Consider the following 20,667-nt stretch of genomic DNA (forward strand, 5'->3'; position numbering starts at 1 on the left):
GGCTCTCGGCCCCGTTCGTCACCACCTCCGAGCACAGCGACGGCTGCAGCAGCGGGAGGGGCCGGTGCTGGGGTGGGGGCTGCGGGCACGACCCTGCGCCGCCCGAGCGAACGCAGCGGCTGCAGCCGGGCCCGGAGCAGCGGGGCCACCCCGCCCCCGGCACAGACGGAACGGCGCTGCCCTCGCACTCCAGCTTTAATGGCAGCAGCCGGGGGAGGGCCGGCAGGACCCCCGCCCCGGGGCCAGCCCCACCGCAGCCACCGCGGTCCTGCCGGGCTGGGCCCCGCGCAGCCCCCTCGTCTGCCCCCCGAGTGCCAGCGGGGCGGCAGGGCCAGGCCCTCTGCTTCACAGTCTGCTGGGGGGCTGGGGCACAGCCCGGCCTGGGGGGCTGTCCCGGCGCTGGGGTCCAGTCCTGACGCTGGGGGGTCCAGTCCTGGCACTGGGGGGTCCAGTCCTGGCACTGGGGGTCAGGGGGCTACAGAAAGCCCGGGAAGGCGAGCTGCAGCAGCAGGATGGTGGCCACGATGAGCCCGGCGCAGAGCAGTAGCAGCAGCCAGACAGGGAGAGAGCCTGTGGGGGACAGAGGGGTGAGGACAGCGCCACGGCGCCCGCTCCCCCGGGTTTGGGGGTGGCGGTGGGCGCCCCAGCCCCCCGGCACCTACGTCGGCTGGGGAGCAGGTGCAGTTTGCAGCGGCTGTCGACGGCCACGCTGAGCAGGGCGGCCTCGTTCCCCGCCAGCAGCTCACGCCCGCGCTGGCTCTCGGGGATGAAGGCCACGTCTGTCACCACGATGCCGTGCGCCTCCTTCACGTAGTACAGCCTCTGTGGGGCAGGGAGGGGTGTTTGAGTGAGCCCAGCCCCGGGGGACACTGGGGCTGTCCCTGCATCCCCCCACCCAGCCGGCCGCTCCCCGGGGACCCCACAGCTCACCTGCAGTGAGAAGGCGATGTGGATGGCGACAGAGCCCGTCACCGTGCCCAGCCCCAGGAAGGTGCCCGAGTCACTGCGGGGGAAGGACAGTGAGCGGGGGCTGGCGCAGCCCCCCCACGCCCACCTGGCCCCGGGGTACCTGACGGAGAGGCAGGAGATCACCTCGGTGCCGCAAGGCCGCGTCAGCAGCGGCAGGAAGCTCTTCCCATCCCACTTGGTCAGGTAGCACGGCGGGGGGCGGCGCTCCCGCTTGTGGGGAACTTGCACCGTGTAGAGCCGCAGGGCCCCGGCATTGTCCTCCACGGCCCCGAACCTGCACCGGGGAGCACAGGGTGCATCACTCCCCCTGCCAGCACCAGAGCTGCTCCTTCCCCCACCCAGGGGCCCCCTCCCCACAGCAGGTTTGGGAAATGCTTCGGTGGGTCCCAGACTACATGTTCGGTCTGTGGGGGCAGCCCATCCCCAGCCCCCCAGCCTGGCCCTCACCGGCAGGCCTGGTAGCGGTACGCCTTGTCGGGAATGCCAGGCAGGTTCTCGTTCCAGCGCAGCCCCGTCACCAGCTGGTCCTGCTGCCACACGCAGCACTGGAAGTCCCGTCCTGCCGTCACCACCTGCACAGAGCGCGGGTGTCCAGGGACAGCTCTCCCCGCAGGGCCAGGAGCCACCCGACGCTCACCTTGTTGTCAGGGCTCAGCGCGATATCTTCAATCTCCCCATCGTGGGCTTTAAACTCCAGCGTCTTCTTCATGCTGGGGAACTGCAAGAGCAGAGCAGGAGCTGGAGCTGCGCCCCAGGCCAGGGTCCCCAGCAGCCCCAGGTCCCCGCCAGGCGCAGCACCCGGGGTTGCTTAGGGAAGGCGTCAGGAAGACACAGGCACAGGGTTGCCCGGGCTCGGCTCCCGCCATGCCCACCTCCCAGAGGCGGAGGAAGCCATCGGCCCCGCCGGTGACGAGCAGCGAGCCGTCGGCGTTGAAGCGAACAGCCTTCTGCAGGGCGTCGGGGCTGAAATCCGTGCGGACGCTGTGCAGGCTCTCCACCGTCACCTCGCTCGGCTGGCGCTGCGTGTCGCTCTGCCCCGCCGGGCTGGGGCCTCTCCGCTTCCGCGGCCCCTTCTCCCCGCTGCCTGCGGCGGGCAGACGACACAGCGCCCTGACGTGTCTCCCCGGCACCGCGCAGGCAGAGCCGGGCGCCCGGGACAGGCGGGACGGCCCCACGGCGCTGCCCCATCACCAACGTGCCCCGCAGCCCGTCCAGCCCCCCGGGGCAGGCGCTGTCCCGCTGACCCCCGGCAGCGCGGGCCCTCACCGTTCCGGCCGGCCGAGCCGCCCGGGGCCTCGGGCGCCTGCAGGCTGAAGCGCAGGATGTGGCAGCTGGCGTCCTGCCCCGCCGCGATGATGTCGCCGGCCAGCGCCATGCTCATGGTGGCGCGGGTCTCGGTGTCGTGCGAGTGCAGGAGGGACGCGCTGAGCTGCCCCCCGATCTGCTCCAGCTGCAGGAAGTGCTGCGGGACACGGCCGGGGCTCAGCGCCGCGACCGGCCCCGCCGGGACCCCCGCCGGGACCCCCGCCCGAGACCCCCGCCCGAGACCCCCGCCCGAGACCCCCGCCGGCGGCCCCGGGACCCCCCGCAGCGCCCGCCCGCGGCCCGCGCCCGCGCCCCCGCCCGCGCCCCGCGCAGCGCACCACGCCATTGCGGATGCCGGTCTTGGCGGCGCCGCCGCCGCCGGCGGTGATGGCGAGCGGGCGGCGCGGGTGCAGCCGCACGGTGTAGAGCGGGAAGGGCGCCCGGTACAGCTCCGCCGGCCGCCGCGGCGCCATGGCTGCGCCGCACACGTCAGCGCGTCACCGCGCGCCGCGTCACCGCGCCGCCACGTCCTCGCTGCGCCCCGCCCTCTGCCGCACAGAGCCCCGCCCCTGCCGCACAGAGCCCCGCCCCTGCCGCACAGAGCCCCGCCCCTGTCTCGCAGAGCCCCGCCCCTGCCGCACAGAGCCCCGCCCCTGTCTCGCAGAGCCCCGCCCCCTGCCGCACAGAGCCCCGCCCCTCAGGCACCGTCCCCCGAACTCCTGGGTCCCGCCCCCGTCGCCCCGGCCCCGCCCCTGCCAGCCCGGCCCCGCCCCCGCGCGGTGCGCGCAGCGGGAGCGCGGGCGGGGAGCGGCGCGGGCGGGTGTGTCCGTGGGTCCTGCTGTGCCGACCCCCGCACACCCCTTTGCAGTGGGGCAGCACCCACACACCCCCGCGAGGCCGCGGGGACCCCCGTGTGCCCGCATGGAGGGCTAGGGGCTGCCCCACTCATGTGCCAGTCCCCAGGCAGCAGGACATCCATGTCCCGTGGGGCCGCTCGTGGCCGGACTGGGCTCATCTAGGTCAGGCACTCCCCTGGCACTGTGGTCACCCGTGGGCACACTGCCCCCGGTCCCTTCACCCACGGCCGCTGGGAGCAGCTCTGCAGCCCCAGAGGAGCTGAGGACGGGAGTCCTGTGTGGGGGCTGGGGGTCCCGTGGTCCTTGCGTGGGGCAGTGCAGTGTTGCAGGGGCTGCCTGGCTCTCCATGGCCCCATGAGTGCCCCCAGCGCACCCCTGCACCCCCCCCACACCAGCCCGGCCCTCGGGGATCCTCACCCACTGCCCGGCTGGGACGGGGTGCTGAGTGCCCCAGGCTCCCGGTGTGCAGGGGCTGGAGCCAGCGACAGGCGTGGGGCAGCACCCAGGGGTCCCCTGCAGCTCATGCCAGGGGGCGGCAGGTGCGGGAACCCCCCGGGCTGGGCCTGTCGGTGCAGGCGGCTGCACCAGCACGGGGCTGTGACCCCACGGGCAGGGCCTGGGGCGCATGGGCTGTGTGTGGGGACAGGGCACGGTGTGACCCGTGGGAGCCCTGTGCCCGCGGTGCCCGGTGCCCGCAGTGCCGGGTGCCCGCAGTGCCCTGTGCCCGCAGTGCCCGGTGCCCGTAGTGCCTGGTGCCCGCAGTGCCCTGTGCCCGCAGTGCCCGGTGCCCGCAGTGCCCTGTGCCCGCAGTGCCTGGTGCCCGCAGTGCCCTATGCCCGCAGTGCCCTGTGCCCGCGGTGCCCGGTGCCTGCAGTGCCCTGTGCCTGTGGTGCGCGGTGCCCGCAGTGCCCTGTGCCCGCGGTGCCCGCAGTGCCCTGTACCCGCGGTGCCCGGTGCCCGCAGTGCCCTGTGCCCGCAGTGCCCTGTGCCCGCGGTGCCTGGTGCCCGCAGTGTCCTGTGCTCGCAGTGCCCTGTGCCCGTAGTGCCCTGTGCCCGCGGTGCCCTGTGCCCGCAGTGTCCTGTGCCCGCAGTGCCCTGTGCCCGTAGTGCCCTGTGCCCGCAGTGCCTTGTGCCCGCGGTGCCCGCAGTGCCCTGTGCCCGCGGTGCCCTGTGCCCGCAGTGTCCTGTGCCCGCGGTGCCCGGTGCCCGCAGTGCCCTGTGCCTGTGGTGCCCTGTGCCCGCGGTGCCCGGTGCCCGCAGTGCCCTGTGCCTGTGGTGTCCTGTGCCCGCGGTGCCCGGTGCCCGCAGTGCCTTGTGCCAGCGGTGCCCGCAGTGCCCTGTGCCCGTGGTGCCCTGTGCCCGCAGTGCCCTGCCCGGGGCCCAGCGGCTCCCGTGGTGCCGGGGCCGCGCTGTGGGTGAGCGGGGTGCCATGGGCGGCCGCGACCCGGGGGAGGCTCCGGCTGGGACAGCCCAGATCCTCCTGCTCATCCCGCGATGCCAAGGAGGGGGAGGCGAGGTGCCCGCCCAGGCGAGCCGGGAGGCAGCGGGGGACGCAGCAGCGCTCCCCGGGGCGCCCCGACCCAGCGGCACTTGGTGGGGCCGAGGAGCGGGCAGGGGCGCGGGCAGCGGCTGCCGGGGGGTCCGGCATGGCCGAGAGCGCGGGGGCAGGCGCTGGCGGGGGGTGCAGAGCGGGGCTGGCCGTGCACGGCTGCCCCCCGGCCATCGCTGCTCCCGGCTCCCGGAGGGGTCCGTGCAGCCCCACACGAGCCCCCCGGCACTGCAGGGGAGTGGGCGCAGGCAGCACCCCACGGCCTCCGTCTGGCAAGCAGGGAAGCCCCCCAGCAGGACAGGTAAGGAGCTGGAGCGTGGGAGCGGGACCCCACGGACCCCACGTGCGGTGGCGGCGGGAGCCCAGGGACAGGCCTGCCACCCGTCGCCCCGCTGCAGCAGAGGCAGCTGGCGCAGGGACCCCGGGGCTGCCATGAGGAGGGGGCGCACACCGGGCAGCACCAGCCCACCCCGTGCTGGTGCAGGATTGAGCCCGGTGCTGTGCAGCTGGGGGGCAGACACCCCGTGGGTCTGGGTCCTGGGTTCCCCGCGCTCCCCAGGGACAGGCGGCATTGTGGAGGATGGGCGCTGTCCCGTCCGGTCTGGGGGCACTGCCCACCCCAGCCTCCGCCGCGGGTGCTGTGCGCCCGGCTGGCTCAGACCCCTTGCCGCAGGGCCCCCGGGGCCGCCGTGCCCTCGGAAGGCGGCGCGGGCGCGGGGCCGGGTGCGGGCGCTGCGCCGGGCCTGCCTGTGGCTGCAGGCGGCGCTGCCCGCCGTGCCCCGGCACCGGGCTCCCCCCGCCGGGCGTCCTCGTCCTGGCCACCAGCCACATCGCCCGGCTCAGCCACGCGCCGGGCCGCGGGCCCCCCGCCAGCGCCCTCCTGCCCGCCCCGCAGACACCCGCTCCTGCGCCCCATGGAGGGGAGACCTGAGCGCCCCTGCCCCGGGGCGCAGCTCCCGAGCACCATGCCCCGGGCTGCCCCTTGCGCAGCGCCCAGTCCCTGGGTGCCCCATTGTCGCCTGTGTGTGCCAGCAGCCAGCCCCCGGGTGCCCATTGCACGATGGGGCTGGCCCCTGGTGTCCCCAGCGCACTATGGGGCTGGTCCCGGGGGTCCGCAACGCACAATGAGGCTGGTCCCTGGGGTCCCCAGTGCACCCCAGCAGCCATTCCCTCAAACCACAGCCAAGGGACCCCAGCGTGCCCCTTGCACACCAGCAGTTGGTCCCCGGATCCACCCTCCCAGCCCCGGCCCCTCTCTCTCTCTTGCAGAAATGGCCGATGCGCTCCCGCCTCTACACCAGCCCTTGGGGGGGACCCGTTTCTGCCCCCCGGGGCAGCCACCAGCACACAGCCCGGGGAACAGCAGGCTGGCAATAGGGAACAGCCCCCTCTGGCCCCCGGGGTGCCCCCGGGAGCCCCTACAGCACAGGGACACCGTGCCCCGGGGTGCACTGGGGCAGCAGCCAGGGCGGGGGGGTGGTGCCAGGGGGGTTCGCACCCCAACCCCGCACAGGGGTCCCGAGCTCCACGGGCAGTGGGATCCCAGCCCCTGTCCCTCCCTGGGCACAGCCGTGGGGGCAGGACCCCCCGGGACACGGGGTGGGCAGGGGCGGGTGAGGGGGTGCACACCCCACACTGTTCACAGGGCTGAGGGCGCCCGGCCCCACCCGCAGCAATAAACCTGCAGCCAGCCCCCCGCCTCCTGCCGGCTGCACCGGGGCTGCGGGACGGGCCCCCGGACCCCCACCCTGTGCCCCGCGCAGGGGGGGAGATGGGGTGTTGGGGGCCCTGTGCCCCCAGCCACGGAGCAGCTGCCCCCCGGCCGTGCTCACCCGGCTCCCCGGCCGGGCCCCCCCGCCGGCCCCGCGCCATGGGAAAGGGGCCAGGGCCAAGGCTGCGGCCGTAAATCTCCGGGGCTGGCGGGGCTCCCGCGCCGGGACAGCAGGGCCTTGGGGGACGGGGCCGCGTCCCACGCGCTCCTGGGGGACAGCGGGGGGCGGTGTGGGGCTGGCCCCGGGGCTCCCAACACCTGCGCTCCAGAACCGTTTATTGGGGGACAACAAACACAGAGGGGGGTGACGAGGGCTGGGGGGCGCTCGGCGCCCTGGGGGTGGGGGGGGCCCTGGCCTGGGAGCGGGGTGTAAGGCACATGGCCAGGCCAGGGGCAGCGGCGGCGTCCCGGCCTGGGGGGGGACAGCACCGCTCCCATCGCCCCACACCCATGGTCCCAGAGCCACCGGGGCGGGGGCAGGCAGCCTCTGGGCAGGGACCCAGCCCTCCCGGTTATTTGGTGCTCCTTGGTTATTTGGTGCTCCTCGGCCATGCCCCAGGGCGGGTCCTGGCCCCCTGGCCTGGGGGCGCTGGGGAAGGGCGTGGGGGGCGGCCGGGACCCCCGTGCCGGGGGGCTCAGAAGGAGGTCTCCTGCAGGGCGTAGGTGGGCGCGCCGGCCGCGCGGATGTAGCCCTGTCCCTCCTCCTCCTCCCGCTGCCCGTTGTGGGGCAGCCTGTTGGCCACCCCGTTGCTCTTCACCGCAGCATCTGCATGGTTGGTGTCCTGCGGGGACAGAGCGGGGGCAGCAGGAGCACGGGGGGGAACGATGCCACGTGTCCCCCCCGGGTGCGGGTTCCGGGCCCCTCACCTGTGCCGGGAAGGCCACGCCGCAGCACAGCCGCTGCCGGTACTTGCGGGGCAGGCAGCAGAGCAGGCGCGGCAGCACGGGGTAGATGGTGCGGGGGTCCACGGCCGCGGCCGGCGTGGGGCCTGGGGGCAGAGCGCGGGTGAGCGGCAGCGGGGCCCCCCCGGCCCCCCCAGCCGCACTCACCGGTGATCAGGCTGACCAGGAGCCCCACCAGGATGACGGTGGTGGAGTTGTGGGCGCTGTACCACAGGTAGGACAGGCTGTAGAACTTCTGAAGCCCCCTGGGGCTGCACGAGACGGGGGTGAGGGGGGGCACGGGGCAGACGGGGCACAGAGCAGTGCCCCCACACCCCATCCCACAGCCCCGAGCCCCCCATCCGCTCACCTGTGGGGCGCTGGCGTGGGGGCCAGCAGAGTGGTGGCCAGGGCGGTGGTGAGGTTGCCCACAGGGGTCAGCACGGTGCTGTTGGGTGGGGGGGCCGCCCCCGCGCTGCTCACCAGGCTGCCGATGCCCACCCAGAAGGCCATGGCCAGGCCCGCCAGCAGCCCCACGACGGCACCCTGCACCGGGGAGGCGGGACGCGCTGACCCCCGGCCCCCCGGCACTGACCCGCGGGGCCACGTCCCCGGCCGGGCCGGGGGACACTCACCGTGGGGTTGGCGCAGGGGAAGAACATGCCCAGGCAGAAGAGCCCCAGGAGCGGCCCCCCCACCATGCCGAAGATGCTGATGGCCGCCTGCGGGGACACGGCCCTCAGCACCGGCGCCTCACCGGGAACCGGAGCCGGGGGGTCCCGCGCCCCCGCCCCTACCTGCAGCACAGGGCCCAGCATGGAGGACACGTAGGCCATCCCCAGGCACAGCAGTCCGTAACCGAGAGCTGGGAGAGCAGGGGGTCACGGCGGCTCTGGGCACCCCCAGCGCCGCCCCCGCACAGCCCCCGCTCACCCAGCAGCTTGGAGAGCAGCGTGGCCCGCGACTCCGACAGCCCGGGGCAGTGCGGCCGCACCAGGTCCTCCATCGTCACCGTGGCCAGAGAGTTGAAGGCGGAGGAGATGGTGCTGCAGGGGAGAGGGAGCAGGAGAGCGAGGGGGCTCGGTGGGACCCCCCACCCGCCCCGGGGACAGCGGCTCACCTGAGGGACCCGCTGAAGAGGCAGGCGACGAAGAGCCCGGGCAGCCCGGGCAGGTCCCGCAGCACGTCCATCACGAAGTACAGCACCAGCTGGGGAAGGGGTCAGCGCCCGCGGGGTGGGGCCGGGGGAGCGGGGTCCGGCCCCGCGGGCTGCGGGAGGGGACGGGGTCAGGACCCACCTGGTCGGGGGAGCTGGGGCGCTGGGCCAGCGGGTGCTCCCGGTCGTAGACGAACATGACGAGGCCGGTGAGGCAGCTGAGGCAGAGCGCGATCTGCTGGCACGGGAACACGGCGTAGCAGGAGCTGCGGGCCGGGCAGGCGTCAGGGCCGGGGCGGGGTCCCCCGGCGTGGCGACCCCGGCCCCGGCCCCACTCACAGCGTGGCCTCGCGCTCGCTGCGGGCGCTCAGGTAGCGCTGCACCTGCGCCTGGTTCACCCCGTACAGCGACAGCATCATGAACACGCCGCCCACCGCCAGCGTCCAGAACGTGTGCCGCTCAAACGGGTCGGGGTTCAGGCTGTGGAGAGGCACCGGGGGTCACGGCGCCGGGTCCTCACCGGCACCCCATAGCACGGGAAAGGGGGTGGCGGGAATGGCCCCGTTTGCTGCACCAGGGTCCCTCTCCTCCATCCTGGCACCCCCCAGCTGCCCCGCGTGTCCCCACGGCGTGACGTGGGTGCAGCGGGGGCAGGGTGCTCACTCGATGCCGCAGATCTTGCCCTCCTGCTGGGCCAGGTGCCAGACACGGGCCATGCCGCCCACCCGCCGGGCGCCCACCAGGATGACGGCCAGCTGCCCCGCGAACATCACCAGCGTCTGGAACACGTCGGTCCAGATCACGGCCTTCAGCCCGCCCTGCGGAGGCACGGCGCCCGTCACCGCAGCACGGGGGGCGCGGCGCCCGCCACCACGGCAGGGACAGGGGTGTCCCTGGGCAGGGCAGTGGGGGGACACGGGTGACCCCGGGCAGGCGCGGCGCAGGACTCACCAGCGTGGTGTACAGCGTGCAGACCAGCCCTATGGTGAGCACCGCGCTCCAGAGGTCGAAGCCCGTCACTGAAAGCAGCAGAGGCTGTTAACGAGTGGGGGCGGGGGGCAGCCCCCCCGCAGGACAGGGCTCCCAGCCCCCAGCTCCCGTCCCCTCACCTGCGTTGAGGGCCAGCGCGGGGGTGTACAGCACCACCCCCATGTAGATGACCTGCGGGGAGAGCAGCGCTGCAGCCGTGCACAGCCCCCCCAGCATCCCACGCCCCGGGCCCCCCGCCCCACTCACCATCTGGAAGATGAAGGTGATGGTGCCAAACACCCGCACCGTCTTGTTGAAGCGCAGCTCCAGGTACTGCGGGGGAGACACATCCGTACACTGTCCCCCCAGGTCCTGAGTGGGGGGATGTCCCCTGTGTCCCCCATGTCCCCCCCACGGCAGCAGGGATGCAGGGGGGGTCGGCAGCCCTGCCCCAGCACCGGGGGGACATGACGGGGCCAGCCAGCGCTGCCGGGGAGAGGTGCCCGGGGGGGACGGGGCACTGGGGAGCCGGACAGGAGCCCTGATGGGGCAGGGCAGGGCAGGCTGGGCGCCGGACACCGGCACAGGGCAGCGAGGGACGGGAGCCAAGCCCCCCAGGCGACGTCAGCTCGTCCCCCGAGGCCACGTGCCCCCCTGTGCGTCCCACCGGGCGCTGGGCTGCACATGTCCCCCCGCCCCCCAGGGACGACCCCGCTCACCTCATTGGTGCTGGTGAGGCGCAGGCGGTAGAAGACGGGGATGAAGATGTGAGCCGGGATGAGCAGCCCCAGGAAGTAGGAGCAGCCAAGGAACCAGTACTCGGTGCCGAAGCGGTAGATCTCGCCCGGCGCGCCCAGGATGGCCACAGCCGACTGGAAGGTGGCCAGCAGGGACAGGGCGACGGGCAGGCAGCCCATGTTGCGGTTGGCCAGGAGGAACTCCTGCACCGTGCGCTGCCGGTCCCCGCTCAGCGCGTAGAACAGCCCGATGGCCAACGACAGCACCAGCAGCAGCGCGAAGATGCTGTAGTCGATCACCGTGAACTCCATGGCCAGACGCTCCTCTCGCTGCCGCTCCGCCGGAGCCGCCGCTGCCCGGCCGCCCTCCTCGGCTGCGCCCCGCCGGCCTCATGGGCACGGCGAGCCCTGGCGGCGCCCCTGCCCGCGCGGCCCGGCCGGCATCTCCCCGGCGCTCAGAGCTGCGGGAGGAGGGTCGGGTGTCAGCGCCGGGCGGGTACGTGAGGAGCTGCACCTTTTATACCGCAGGGACCTTCGCTCGCTCTGCTCAGCCTGGAGGACCCGCTGCGGGGGGGCCAGGCGGAGGAGGACCGTCCATTTAACCCCTCTCTTCCTTCTGGGCTGGGCTCGGCACCCACGCCCCAGGTCACCCGACCTGCCCCCGCCAAGGGAAACGTGCACCTCTTCCAAAGAGCACCGAAGCCACGGTTGCAAAAACAGTCCCACCCAGGACCCCGGCAGCACCGGCCCTGCCAGCCCCACGCGGCTCTGCCAAGCCCGCAGGACTGGCCCCTCCGCTGCCAAACCCAACACCCCCGCCCCCGGTGCGGGACGGCGCTGCCAAGCCCCGCAGCACCAGCTCTGCCGCAGCCAAACACAACCCAATCCAACCGCCCCGGCACCGCGCAGCCCCGCCAAGCCCGGCAGAGCCGCCCCCGGTGCCGGAGCCCCACCAAGCCCGGCACAACCGCCCTGGCCCTGGCGCCAGGAAACCACCCCCACAGCAGCCCACCCAGCAGGACCGGCCCCACCGGCAGCCCCTGGCCCCTTAGAACCCACAGACGGGGCTGGGAGGACAGACGGACATGCAGCGGAGCCCGGGCTGTGCTGGTGAATAGGTGCAGCAGGAGCCCGGCGCTGCTGGCCCAGCTGAGCAGAGGCTGGGCAGAGTGACCCGCATCACATGCGCCCCACACAGCCAGAGATGGATGGACAGACCGAGGCGGACTGACAGCCCCAGAGGCTCTGGGCAGCACGAGCCGGAGCTGAGGCCCGAGCTCCCCTGCCCCGCTCACAGGTGTATCCCCAGGACCCCCGAGCCTCTGCCCCAGCCCCGGCAGAGCAGGAGGGGGCACTGGGCAGCCCCAGCAGTGGGGCAGGGAGGGGGCATGAACAGAGACCCCCCCTCTGCCCCCCTCAGCGGGCACGGGGCTGCGGGGGGCAGGGAGCCAGGAGTGGCGAGTGCCAGGGAACGGTGGGTGCTGAAGGGGCAGGGGGTGCAGGATGCGGGGGAACCCCACGCCACCACACCTGGGGGGCAGCGCCGGGGCTGCCATGGAGCAGCACAGGGCGCAGGGAGGATGAGGCGGGGGGCAGGCGGGGGGCTGGCACTGCGATCCCGGAGGAATGTCTGCCCGGGCATACCGGGGGGGATTAGGGCTCCGCCTGCGCAGCACGGCCTGCCCGAGCCTGCCCGCCGCGGGGCCGTCACCGGGGACCGGGCCAGCGCGGGGCCCCACGGCAGCGGCGGGAGGGAAGGGGGTGAGAGGGCAGCGCCTCCCGCCGCGCACGCACCGTCCCTGTCCTGTCCTGTCCCGTCTGTCCCCACCCCACGCGGCGCAGCTCCCGGCCAGGGTCCAAGGTCGCCCCGCCGCGCTCCTCCGTGGAGACTAAACACAGGCGGGCAGCGCCGCGGCCCCGACCGCCCCTCCCGCAGCCCAAGGTTCCCGCAGCCCAAGGTTCCCGCAGCCCCGGCGTCCCTGGGGCGCTGCTGCCTCCGGCCTCGGCGAGCCCCGCTGCCCCCGGCCCAAGGCCCCGCTGCCCCCTCCCCTCAGATCCCCGTGTGCCCGACCCCAGTCTCCGCCCTCCAAAGCTCGGTGTCCCCGGGCTGCGGCCGCGCTCCGCCGGCCCCGGGTGCCCGCGCTGCGGCCCCGCCCCCTGTCCCCCGCCGTTACTGCCTCGTCCCCGCTGCCCCCAGCCCGAGGTCCGGCTCCCCGGTCCCCGCGGGTCCCCCGTGTCCCCAGCCCAGCTCCCTGTCCCCGCCGTCCCCAGCGACCCAGCCCGGGCCCGGCTCCCCGGTGTCGCCCGAGGGCGAAGCGGGACCGGCGGCCGCAGGACAAGCCCCGGCCTCAGCGTGTGGTTCGAGCCCGGCGGGGCCGCTCCCGGGCGGGCCGTGACCTTGAGGGCCCGGCGGCCCCGGTGCGACACTCACCGGCGGCGGCGACCGGTGCGGCAGAGCTCGGCCCACGTGCTGCCCGCCCGCCGCCGGCGCGCCCTGATGACGCGCCGAGGGGCCCGCGCTGCCCTCACCGCCGCTTCCGCCCGGCCCCGCGCCCCGCGATGGCGTCAGCGGCCACGGGGAGCCCCGGTGGGGTGGGCGGTGCCGCCCCGGTCCCGGTCCCGGTCCCGGTCCCGGTCCCGCTCCGCCGCCCCGGGCGGGTCACTGCGCCCCGGCGTCCCCTCGCTGCGGGGGGCCAGCGGGCGCCGGTCCCGACCCGCGGTGGGGGTGACGCGCTCCCGCCCCGCGCCCGCCCGACCCCGCCGGGTCTCCCGGGGCCCCGCCCGGTGAAGGGCCTGGCCGCGCCCCGTCCCCGCGCAGGTCGGCGTTCCCGGGGCTCACCGCGTCCTGCCCCCGCCCCTGGCCGGTGCTCCCGACCCCTCCCGCTGGGGCTGCCCCGGCCGTGCCGCTGCCGGGACTGCCCGGTTGCTCCCTACCCGCTCCCGCCGGCCGGGCCGGGGCCGAGGCGCTGGCAGCGGGCGGTGCGGCACGGCACGGCATGGCACGGTGCGGCACGGCACGGCACCCGCCGCTGCTCCGGGACAGGCGGGGAGCGACCGGTGGCCCCGGGCCGTGCCGTGGGGTCCGGGAGCGTCCCGCTCCCGTCCGGTCTCTCGGGCGGCGCCGGTCGCTGCTCCCGCCTTGTCCGCCAGGCGGCGCCCTCGCAGCGGGCGGGCCCGGAAGAGCCGGGGGGCGGGGGTGCGCGGGCTCTGCGGGGCCATGGGCGGACCGGGGCTCCTGCCGCCGCTGCTGCCGCTGTTGCTGCTGCTGCCCGGGGCCGCCGGCGGAGCGGCGGTGAGCGGCGGGACCGGGCACAGCGGGGAGCGGGGCTGCCCGGGACCGGGGGGCGGGGGTGCCCGTGGCGGGGATGCCCGGGGTCGGAGGTGCCCAGGTCGGGGGCTCCGGGGGAGGGGCTCGGGGGGCGGTGGATGCCGGGGTGGGGGGTGCTCGTGCGGGTGCCGGCACTGCCCGAGCCCCGCCGGACACCCCCAGGTGTGCGGGCTCTGCCCGGGGCCGCCGCGGAACGACTCGGTCGTGTCCCGGTACTGCGCGTCCCGGGCCGGTGCCGAGAGCGACGGACGGTGCTGCCGGGAGCGGGGCGCCCGCCCGGAGCGGCTGCTCGGGTACGGGGCGGCGCGGGGGGGCTGGGGGGCACGGGAGGGGTGCAGGGGTTGGGGGCGCAGGGGGTGTTGGGGGCCACACGATGGGGGTGTGAGAGAGTGCCTGGCACAGGGGGGCGACAGGGCAGGTGTTGGGGGACACGGGGGGGGTCAGGGGAATGCGGGAAGGGCGTGTGCGGGGTGGGGGACTCACGGGATGGGGGTGCACAGGGCAGAGGGTGTGTGGGTGGGGGACACGCTGGACGGGGGTGCGCGGGGGGGTGGGTGGGGGTGCTTAGGGAGGGGATGTGGGTGGGGGACACGCAGGATGGGGGTGCGCAGGGTGGGGGACACGTGGGATGGGGGTGTGGGGTGCCGGGCACACTGACATCCCTCCCCCACTGCTGCCCCCTCCCAGGCTGGACCTGAGCAACTGCTCCCTGCGCAGCCTCCCCCCGGCGCTGGCTGAGGCCGCGGCCACCGTAGTCCTGTGAGTCCACGGGCCCCCTCGTGCTCCTCCCACTCCCCACAAGGGGCAGGGAGAGGGTGGGTCAGGTGGGACCCCCCCAACGGGCCCCTGGGCCAGCGCAGCCCTGAGCCGCCCGTCCCCATGCCCCTGTCCCCCAGCGCCCTGCTGTCCCCAGGCCCTGTGGCACCCCGCTCCCCAGGGGACACCAGCCGCTCCCCGTCGTGTTTGGACACCCACGGCAGTCTGGGGAGTCCCCAGTCACTGGAAAAGGGAAACGTCACCCCCAGGGGCAACAGGGGGGACTCTGTGCCTGGTCAGAGCAGCGAGTGGATCCTCCTGGAGGCTCTGCCAGGGCACATGGTGGCAGGGAGGTGACAGCCAGCACGGCTCCACCAAGGGCAAACCGTGCCTGACCAGCCTGCTGACAACAGAGGGACCGTGTGGGCAGAGAGGAGAGAGCAACTGGTGTCCTGTCTTGACGTCTGCAAGGCTTTGGGCCTCAGTAGGCTGGGGAGAGATGAGGTCAACGGATGGGCCGTCACATGGACACGGAGCTGGCCGCATGGCCGCGTCCACGGAGTGACAGCCGGTGGCTCAGTGTCCAGTGGAAACCAGTAGCGGGCAACGTCCATATTGGGACCAGCACTGTTCAGCGTCTTTATTAATGACGCGGTGGGATTGTGCGCCCCCTCAGCAGCTCTGCGGGTGGCACCGGGCTGCATGGTGCCGTTGATTTGCTGGAGGGGGGTTGGCATCCCCCGGGACCTGGGCAGGCTGGTGAGGGTGCACGTGAACCTCGTGAGGTTCAACAAGACCCAGTGCGAGTCCTGCCCCTGGGTCAGGGCAACCCCGGTGTCAGTCCTGGCTGAGGGTACGAGATCGGCCACGTGCGCTGGCAGCCCAGAACCCACCCGTGTCCTGGGCTGCGTCCCCAGCCCCGGGAGCAGCAGGTTTGGGGGATCCTGCCCCTCTGCCCCGCTCTGTGAGACCCCCCTGCAGTGCTGGTCCAGCTCTGGGTCCTCAGCACAGACACACATGGAGCTGCTGGAGAGGGGCCAGAGCAGCCCCAGCAATGACCCGAGGCTGGAGCAGCTCTGCTGGGACAGGTGAGAGAGCTGGGGGGTTCAGCTGGAGGAGAGAAGCTCCGGGGACACCTTTCAGTGCTTAAAAGTGCCCGATAAGAAAGACGGGGACAGACTTTCGAGCAGGGCCTGTTGTGACAGGACAAGGGGTGATGGTTTTAAACTAAAGGAGGGTGGATTTAGATCAGATATGAGGAAGAAGTTCTTCACTGGTGAGGTGCTGGCCCGGGCTGCCCAGAGCAGCTGTGGATGCCCCATCCCCGGGAGTGTTCAAGCCAGGCTGGACAGGGCTCTCAGCAATGTGGTCTGGTGGAAGGTGTCCCTGCACATGCCAGGGTGCTTGGAATTAGATGGTCATTAAGGGTCCCTTCCAACTCAAACCACTCTGCAATACCATCCCAGAGGTTCCTTGTCCCTTCCCTGGGGCTGTTGTCCCTGCTGGGGGGCAGCCTGGCCCCAGGTGGTGATGCCGTGTGGAGAGGAGACCCCCACCCTGTTCCACAGCCCGGGCCCTGCTGGGGCTGGTGCTGTTTGTGGGCACCGGGGCAGTGGCGGGTGAGGGTCCTCATGCCCTGTGTGTGCTTGCAGGGACCTGACAGACAACCCGCTGACAGCCCTCCCCAACGGCTCCTTCCTGGGCTTCACCCAGCTGCAGTGCCTGTGAGTACCAGGGGGCGTGGGGGGCAGGCGCTGAGCCATGCCCCAGCGCGGTACGGGTGCTGAGCTCCACTCCTCGGTGCTGAGCCATGCCCCAGCGCGGTACGGGTGCTGAGCTCCACTCCTCGGTGCTGAGCCATGCCCCAGCACGGTATGGGTGCTGAGCTCCGCTCCTCGGTGCTGAGCCATACCCCCAGTGCGGTATGGGCGCTGAGCTCTGTCCCCAGCGCGGTGCCGGGTGCTGAGCTCTGTCCCCAGCGCGGTGCGGGTGCTGAGCTCTGTCCCCAGCACAGTGCGGGTGCTGAGCTCTGCACTCTGTCCTCAGCGCGGTGCGGGTGCTGAGCTCTGTCCCCAGCACAGTGCGGGTGCTGAGCTCTGCGCTCTATCCCCAGCGCGGTGCCAGGCACTGAGCTCTGTCCCCAGCGTGGTGCGGGTGCTGAGCTCTGCGCTCTGTCCCCAGCGCGGTGCTGAGCTCTGTCCCCAGCGCGGTGCTGAGCTCTGCGCTCTGTCCCCAGCGCGGTGCGGGAGCTGAGCTCTGTCCCCAGCGCGGTGCTGAGCTCTGCGCTCTATCCCCAGCGTGGTGCCGGGCACTGAGCTCTGTCCCCAGCGCGGTGCCGGGTGCTGAGCTCTGTCCCCAGCGCGGTGCTGAGCTCTGTCCCCAGTGCGGTGCTGAGCTCTGTCCCCAGCGCGGTGCTGAGCTCTGTCCCCAGCGCGGTGCCGGGCTCTGCGCTCTGTCCCCAGCGCGGTGCTGAGCTCTGCGCTCTGTCCCCAGTGCGGTGCGGGCGCTGAGCTCTGTCCCCAGTGCGGTGCGGGCGCTGAGCTCTGTCCCCAGCGCGGTGCGGGAGCTGAGCTCTGTCCCCAGCGCGGTGCTGAGCTCTGCGCTCTATCCCCAGCGTGGTGCCGGGCACTGAGCTCTGTCCCCAGCGCGGTGCCGGGTGCTGAGCTCTGTCCCCAGCGCGGTGCTGAGCTCTGTCCCCAGTGCGGTGCTGAGCTCTGTCCCCAGCGCGGTGCTGAGCTCTGTCCCCAGCGCGGTGCCGGGCTCTGCGCTCTGTCCCCAGCGCGGTGCTGAGCTCTGCGCTCTGTCCCCAGTGCGGTGCGGGCGCTGAGCTCTGTCCCCAGCGCGGTGCCGGGTGCTGAGCTCTGTCCCCAGCGCGGTGCTGAGCTCTGCGCTCTGTCCCCAGCGCGGCGCTGAGCTCTGTCCCCAGCGCGGTGCTGAGCTCTGCGCTCTGTCCCCAGTGCGGTGCGGGCGCTGAGCTCTGTCCCCAGCGCGGTGCCGGGTGCTGAGCTCTGTCCCCAGCGCGGTGCTGAGCTCTGTCCCCAGCGCGGTGCTGAGCTCTGTCCCCTGTCCCCAGCGCGGTGCCGCTGCCGCTGCAGTGCCCGGGCGGGAGCGGCGCCTGGGAGGAGGTGACGGCGAGCGGGGGCAGCCGGCTGTGCCGGGGCCAGCGGAACCTCTGCAACAGCTCCAGGGAGCTCGGTACGGGGGGGTGTCCCTGGGTGCCGGGGGCTGGCGCGGGGTGGCCCTGGCCGGTCCCCATGACCCCCGCTCTGCCCCGCCAGCCTGGCCGTGCCCTGAGAACGCCGCCTGTGCCCCGGCCGGCCCCGGCCTCGCCCAGTGCCTGTGCAGCAGCCCCTTCCACGGGTACAAGTGCCTGCGGGAGGTGAGCGCCCGCGGCCGCGATCCCCGTCCCCGAGTGTCCCCCGGGACCGGGGGACGGCGCCGCTCACAGCCGCCTCCTCGCAGGGCGCGTTCCCCGTGCTGCTGTTCTGCGGGATCCTGGGAGCCGTCACGCTGTCCCTGTCCGCGCTGCTGTGGGGCACCCAGCGCCGGAAAGCCAAGACCCCCTGAACGGGGAGGGGGTGCCTGTGCTGCGGCGGGGGGGCTGGGGGTGCCGGGCGCTCTGTACCCCGCGGCTGCCTCACCGCGGGGGGGCTGGGGACGAATAAAGCCCGCAGCATCCTGTCCGTGTGTGTCCGTGTGTCTGTCTGACTCCTGGCGGGGAGGGACCTTCCAGGCAGCTTTGGGGACCCCTCCGCGGGGGTGGGGGCGCCGCCTGCCCCACCCGCGCTGCCGGGGAGGAGCCCCCGGAGCCCTGGCCCGAACCCGCGGGGGCGGGGGGAGCCGCAGCGGGGCCGGATCGCTATTGCGCGGGGCCGGGGGCGGGGCCATGCAGATCAGTCACCGCGCGGCATGACGGGAGCTCCCCGCGCCACGACAACACCGCCCACGAGCGTGCGCGAGCGCCGCGTGGGCGCCGCGTGCGGGCGAGCCGCGGGGCGCGGGCCGGGGCGTTGTGCGGGCCGTGCGCAGGTGTCGGTGCGGGGGTGTCCATGTCCAAGGGGTGTGCGGGGCGGCGCGGGGCGGCGCGGGCGCGGGTGTGGGGCATACTTACCTGGCAGGGGAGACACCATGATCAGGCAGGTGGTTTTCCCAGGGCGAGGCTCATCCCTTGCACTCCGGGTGTGCTGACCCCTGCGATTTCCCCAAATGCGGGAAACTCGACTGCGTAATTTGTGGTAGTGGGGGACTGCGTTCGCGCTCTCCCCTGGCTTCGCTGGTCAAAGACAGAGCCCGCATCGCATCGCAAAGCGCGGACGAAGGGGGCGCGCGTGACTACCACGCGTGTCCCCGATCCATGGTGCCGCAGCCGTGCGGGACCCACCGCGTCACGACCCGCACAAGCAGCTCCTTTCCGGGCCCATTTCCACTTGGCTCCTTCCCTGGGGTTGAAATCACGGAAACGCGTTCCCGCCGGTGAACGCGGGCCCTGTGTCACCGCAGCGGCCCGTCCCAGCTGAGCCCCACAGCGAGAGAGCGGCAACCAGAAACCCCTAAGCCAGACGTAGCAAGACCGGGCCTAATGCACAGAGGCCTGGCAGAGGAGCGGCAGCTCTGCGCGCCGGACACGAGGCAGAGCGGGACGGCCGCGGCGGGCGAGCGGCGCGAGCGCCGCGTTCCGCTGGCCGAGAGCCACGGGAAACCGCGGAGCGGCAGCACCGAACGACCGCGTGCGCGCTCACGGAATCGGGTCAAGGAGCGACACCGGGGGCACCGGAGACCCCGACGGACCCGATGCCGAAGAGGAGTGCGGGCAGAGCGCGGCCGTGGAAACAACCGACGGCGGATGCATCAACTGAGCGGTGGGAACCGAGGAATAGGCGGTAGGGGTGTGGAATTGATGCCAAGAAGCGCGAACCGCGCGCACAGTCGGTTGGAGAGCGACGGAAGAGCCGCTTCTCACCCCAAACAGCGCCCGTGGCCGCCGGGACACGGCCCCTCACCCGCACCGCAGCAGCCCATTCGGCAACACGCCGTACTACGACTCCCACCGCTCTTTCTGCGGTCAGAGTTAAACCGAGCTCTGTCTTTGACCAGCGAAGCCAGGGGAGAGCGCGAACGCAGTCCCCCACTACCACAAATTATGCAGTCGAGTTTCCCGCATTTGGGGAAATCGCAGGGGTCAGCACACCCGGAGTGCAAGGGATGAGCCTCGCCCTGGGAAAACCACCTGCCTGATCATGGTGTCTCCCCTGCCAGGTAAGTATGCCCCACACCCGCGCCCGCGCCGCCCCACGCCGCCCCGCACACCCCCACCACACGGACACCCCGCGCCGACACCCGCGCACGGCCCGCACGACGCCCCGGCCCGCGCCCCGCGGCTCGCCCGCGCGCGGCGCCCACGCGGCGCTCGCGGACGCCCGTGGGCGGTGTTGTCGTGGCGCGGGGAGCTCCCGTCATGCCGCGCGGAGTCTGATCTGCATGGCCACGCCCCCGGCCCCGCCGGTCCCGCAGTGTCACCGTGCACAGACGGACAGGCGCCGTTCCCGCACGCGTGGAACCCGGGCTCGCGGGACCAGCCCGAAGTCTGTAACTATTATTAAAAACTGAGGGGAAAACGCACAAAGCGCGTCCGCCTTTTCCCAGCCCGTTAGCGCGGGGTCCAACGCGCCCCGCGCTGCCCTTCCCGGACCTCTCCGCTGTTAACTTGCTCTAAAGGGCTTTTCGTGCCTGACCGCGCGCTGGCCGGTGCCCGCTCCCGCTGAGCTCTGTCCTCGCGTGTTCGCCCCTCCGCGTGTGACCCACGCTCCGTGACCCCGTGCTCAGCCTGACCTCCCTCGGGGACGGTGCCTCATGTTCTCCAGGCTGCGCAGGGAGGTCCCGGCTCAGCGCAGCCTGGCGCCTGTTGACCTGGGACACCCGGGATTCCCGGCTCCCCGGGGCCTGGAGGTGGCTGCTGAGAACGGACCCGATCGGCCCCCAAGGCCCCGCCGGCTGACCCTGGGGCCGCGCTCGGGGGCTCCGGAGCGCCGGAGGGAGCTGCACCGCTGCTGGTTTCGCTCACTAGATGGAAAACTGGAAACCCGACAGTTTGGGGGTCCTGGGGTCCTGGACAGCTCCTCCGCTCCCCCGAGCCTGTCTCTGCACAGATGGGCCGGGGCACGTTCCTGCCGGCCCCGGGGACACTTGTCACCAGCACTCATCGCCACCGGGCCCATCGCCGGCACCTCCAGACCTGCTGCTCACGGCTGCGGCAGCGCCGTTCCCGCCACGGGACGCGGTCACGCGAGCCCTGGTGCGCGCGGAGCCGCCTCGGTCCGTGCCGGCTGCTGGCGGGGGTGCGGGGCGGGCGGGGGGGCGGGGCGGGCCGGGCCGGGCCTGGCTGCCGGTC

General features: G+C 73.6%; 3 protein-coding genes across 3 annotated transcripts; 1 reads left to right on the forward strand and 2 right to left on the reverse strand.

Annotated features, from left to right (window-relative positions):
• Window positions 1-446: 446 nt before the first annotated feature.
• On the reverse strand, window positions 447-2,747 carry PREB (prolactin regulatory element binding; the record flags this gene model as incomplete). The annotated part of the gene is made up of 9 exons (XM_080340884.1): window positions 447-570; window positions 663-822; window positions 931-1,003; window positions 1,070-1,243; window positions 1,417-1,541; window positions 1,607-1,687; window positions 1,842-2,053; window positions 2,236-2,431; window positions 2,613-2,747. 9 exons carry the CDS (start codon window positions 2,745-2,747, stop codon window positions 476-478), a joined length of 1,251 nt encoding a protein of 416 aa, XP_080197010.1. The 3' UTR covers window positions 447-475.
• Window positions 2,748-6,718: 3,971 nt separating this feature from the next.
• On the reverse strand, window positions 6,719-10,507 carry SLC5A6 (solute carrier family 5 member 6; the record flags this gene model as incomplete). The annotated part of the gene is made up of 15 exons (XM_080342919.1): window positions 6,719-7,233; window positions 7,319-7,440; window positions 7,502-7,605; window positions 7,704-7,879; window positions 7,969-8,055; window positions 8,131-8,198; window positions 8,267-8,379; window positions 8,454-8,542; window positions 8,632-8,755; window positions 8,829-8,969; window positions 9,153-9,307; window positions 9,441-9,508; window positions 9,599-9,650; window positions 9,726-9,791; window positions 10,178-10,507. The coding sequence occupies 15 exons, from the start codon at window positions 10,505-10,507 to the stop codon at window positions 7,087-7,089; spliced, it is 1,842 nt and encodes a 613-aa protein (XP_080199045.1). The 3' UTR covers window positions 6,719-7,086.
• Window positions 10,508-12,817: 2,310 nt separating this feature from the next.
• Window positions 12,818-17,920, forward strand: ATRAID (all-trans retinoic acid induced differentiation factor). Its single transcript, XM_080342920.1, has 7 exons — window positions 12,818-13,487; window positions 13,686-13,816; window positions 14,211-14,282; window positions 15,932-16,003; window positions 17,353-17,474; window positions 17,558-17,658; window positions 17,742-17,920. Exons 1-7 carry the CDS (start codon window positions 13,413-13,415, stop codon window positions 17,844-17,846), a joined length of 678 nt encoding a protein of 225 aa, XP_080199046.1. The 5' UTR covers window positions 12,818-13,412; the 3' UTR covers window positions 17,847-17,920.
• Window positions 17,921-20,667: the final 2,747 nt, after the last annotated feature.

This window comes from Nesoenas mayeri (assembly GCF_963082525.1).
Source record: "Nesoenas mayeri genome assembly, chromosome: 3".
NCBI classification, from domain to species: domain Eukaryota; kingdom Metazoa; phylum Chordata; class Aves; order Columbiformes; family Columbidae; genus Nesoenas; species Nesoenas mayeri.

Excerpts from the sequence above, each read along its gene's own strand:
- ATRAID (XM_080342920.1), top strand. The coding sequence starts at position 13,413 with ATGGGCGGACCGGGGCTCCTGCCGCCGCTGCTGCCGCTGTTGCTGCTG. Across the intron at positions 17,475-17,557 it reads CAACAGCTCCAGGGAGCTCG|CCTGGCCGTGCCCTGAGAAC; the intron begins GTACGGGGGGGT and ends CTGCCCCGCCAG. Across the intron at positions 17,659-17,741 it reads GGTACAAGTGCCTGCGGGAG|GGCGCGTTCCCCGTGCTGCT; the intron begins GTGAGCGCCCGC and ends GCCTCCTCGCAG.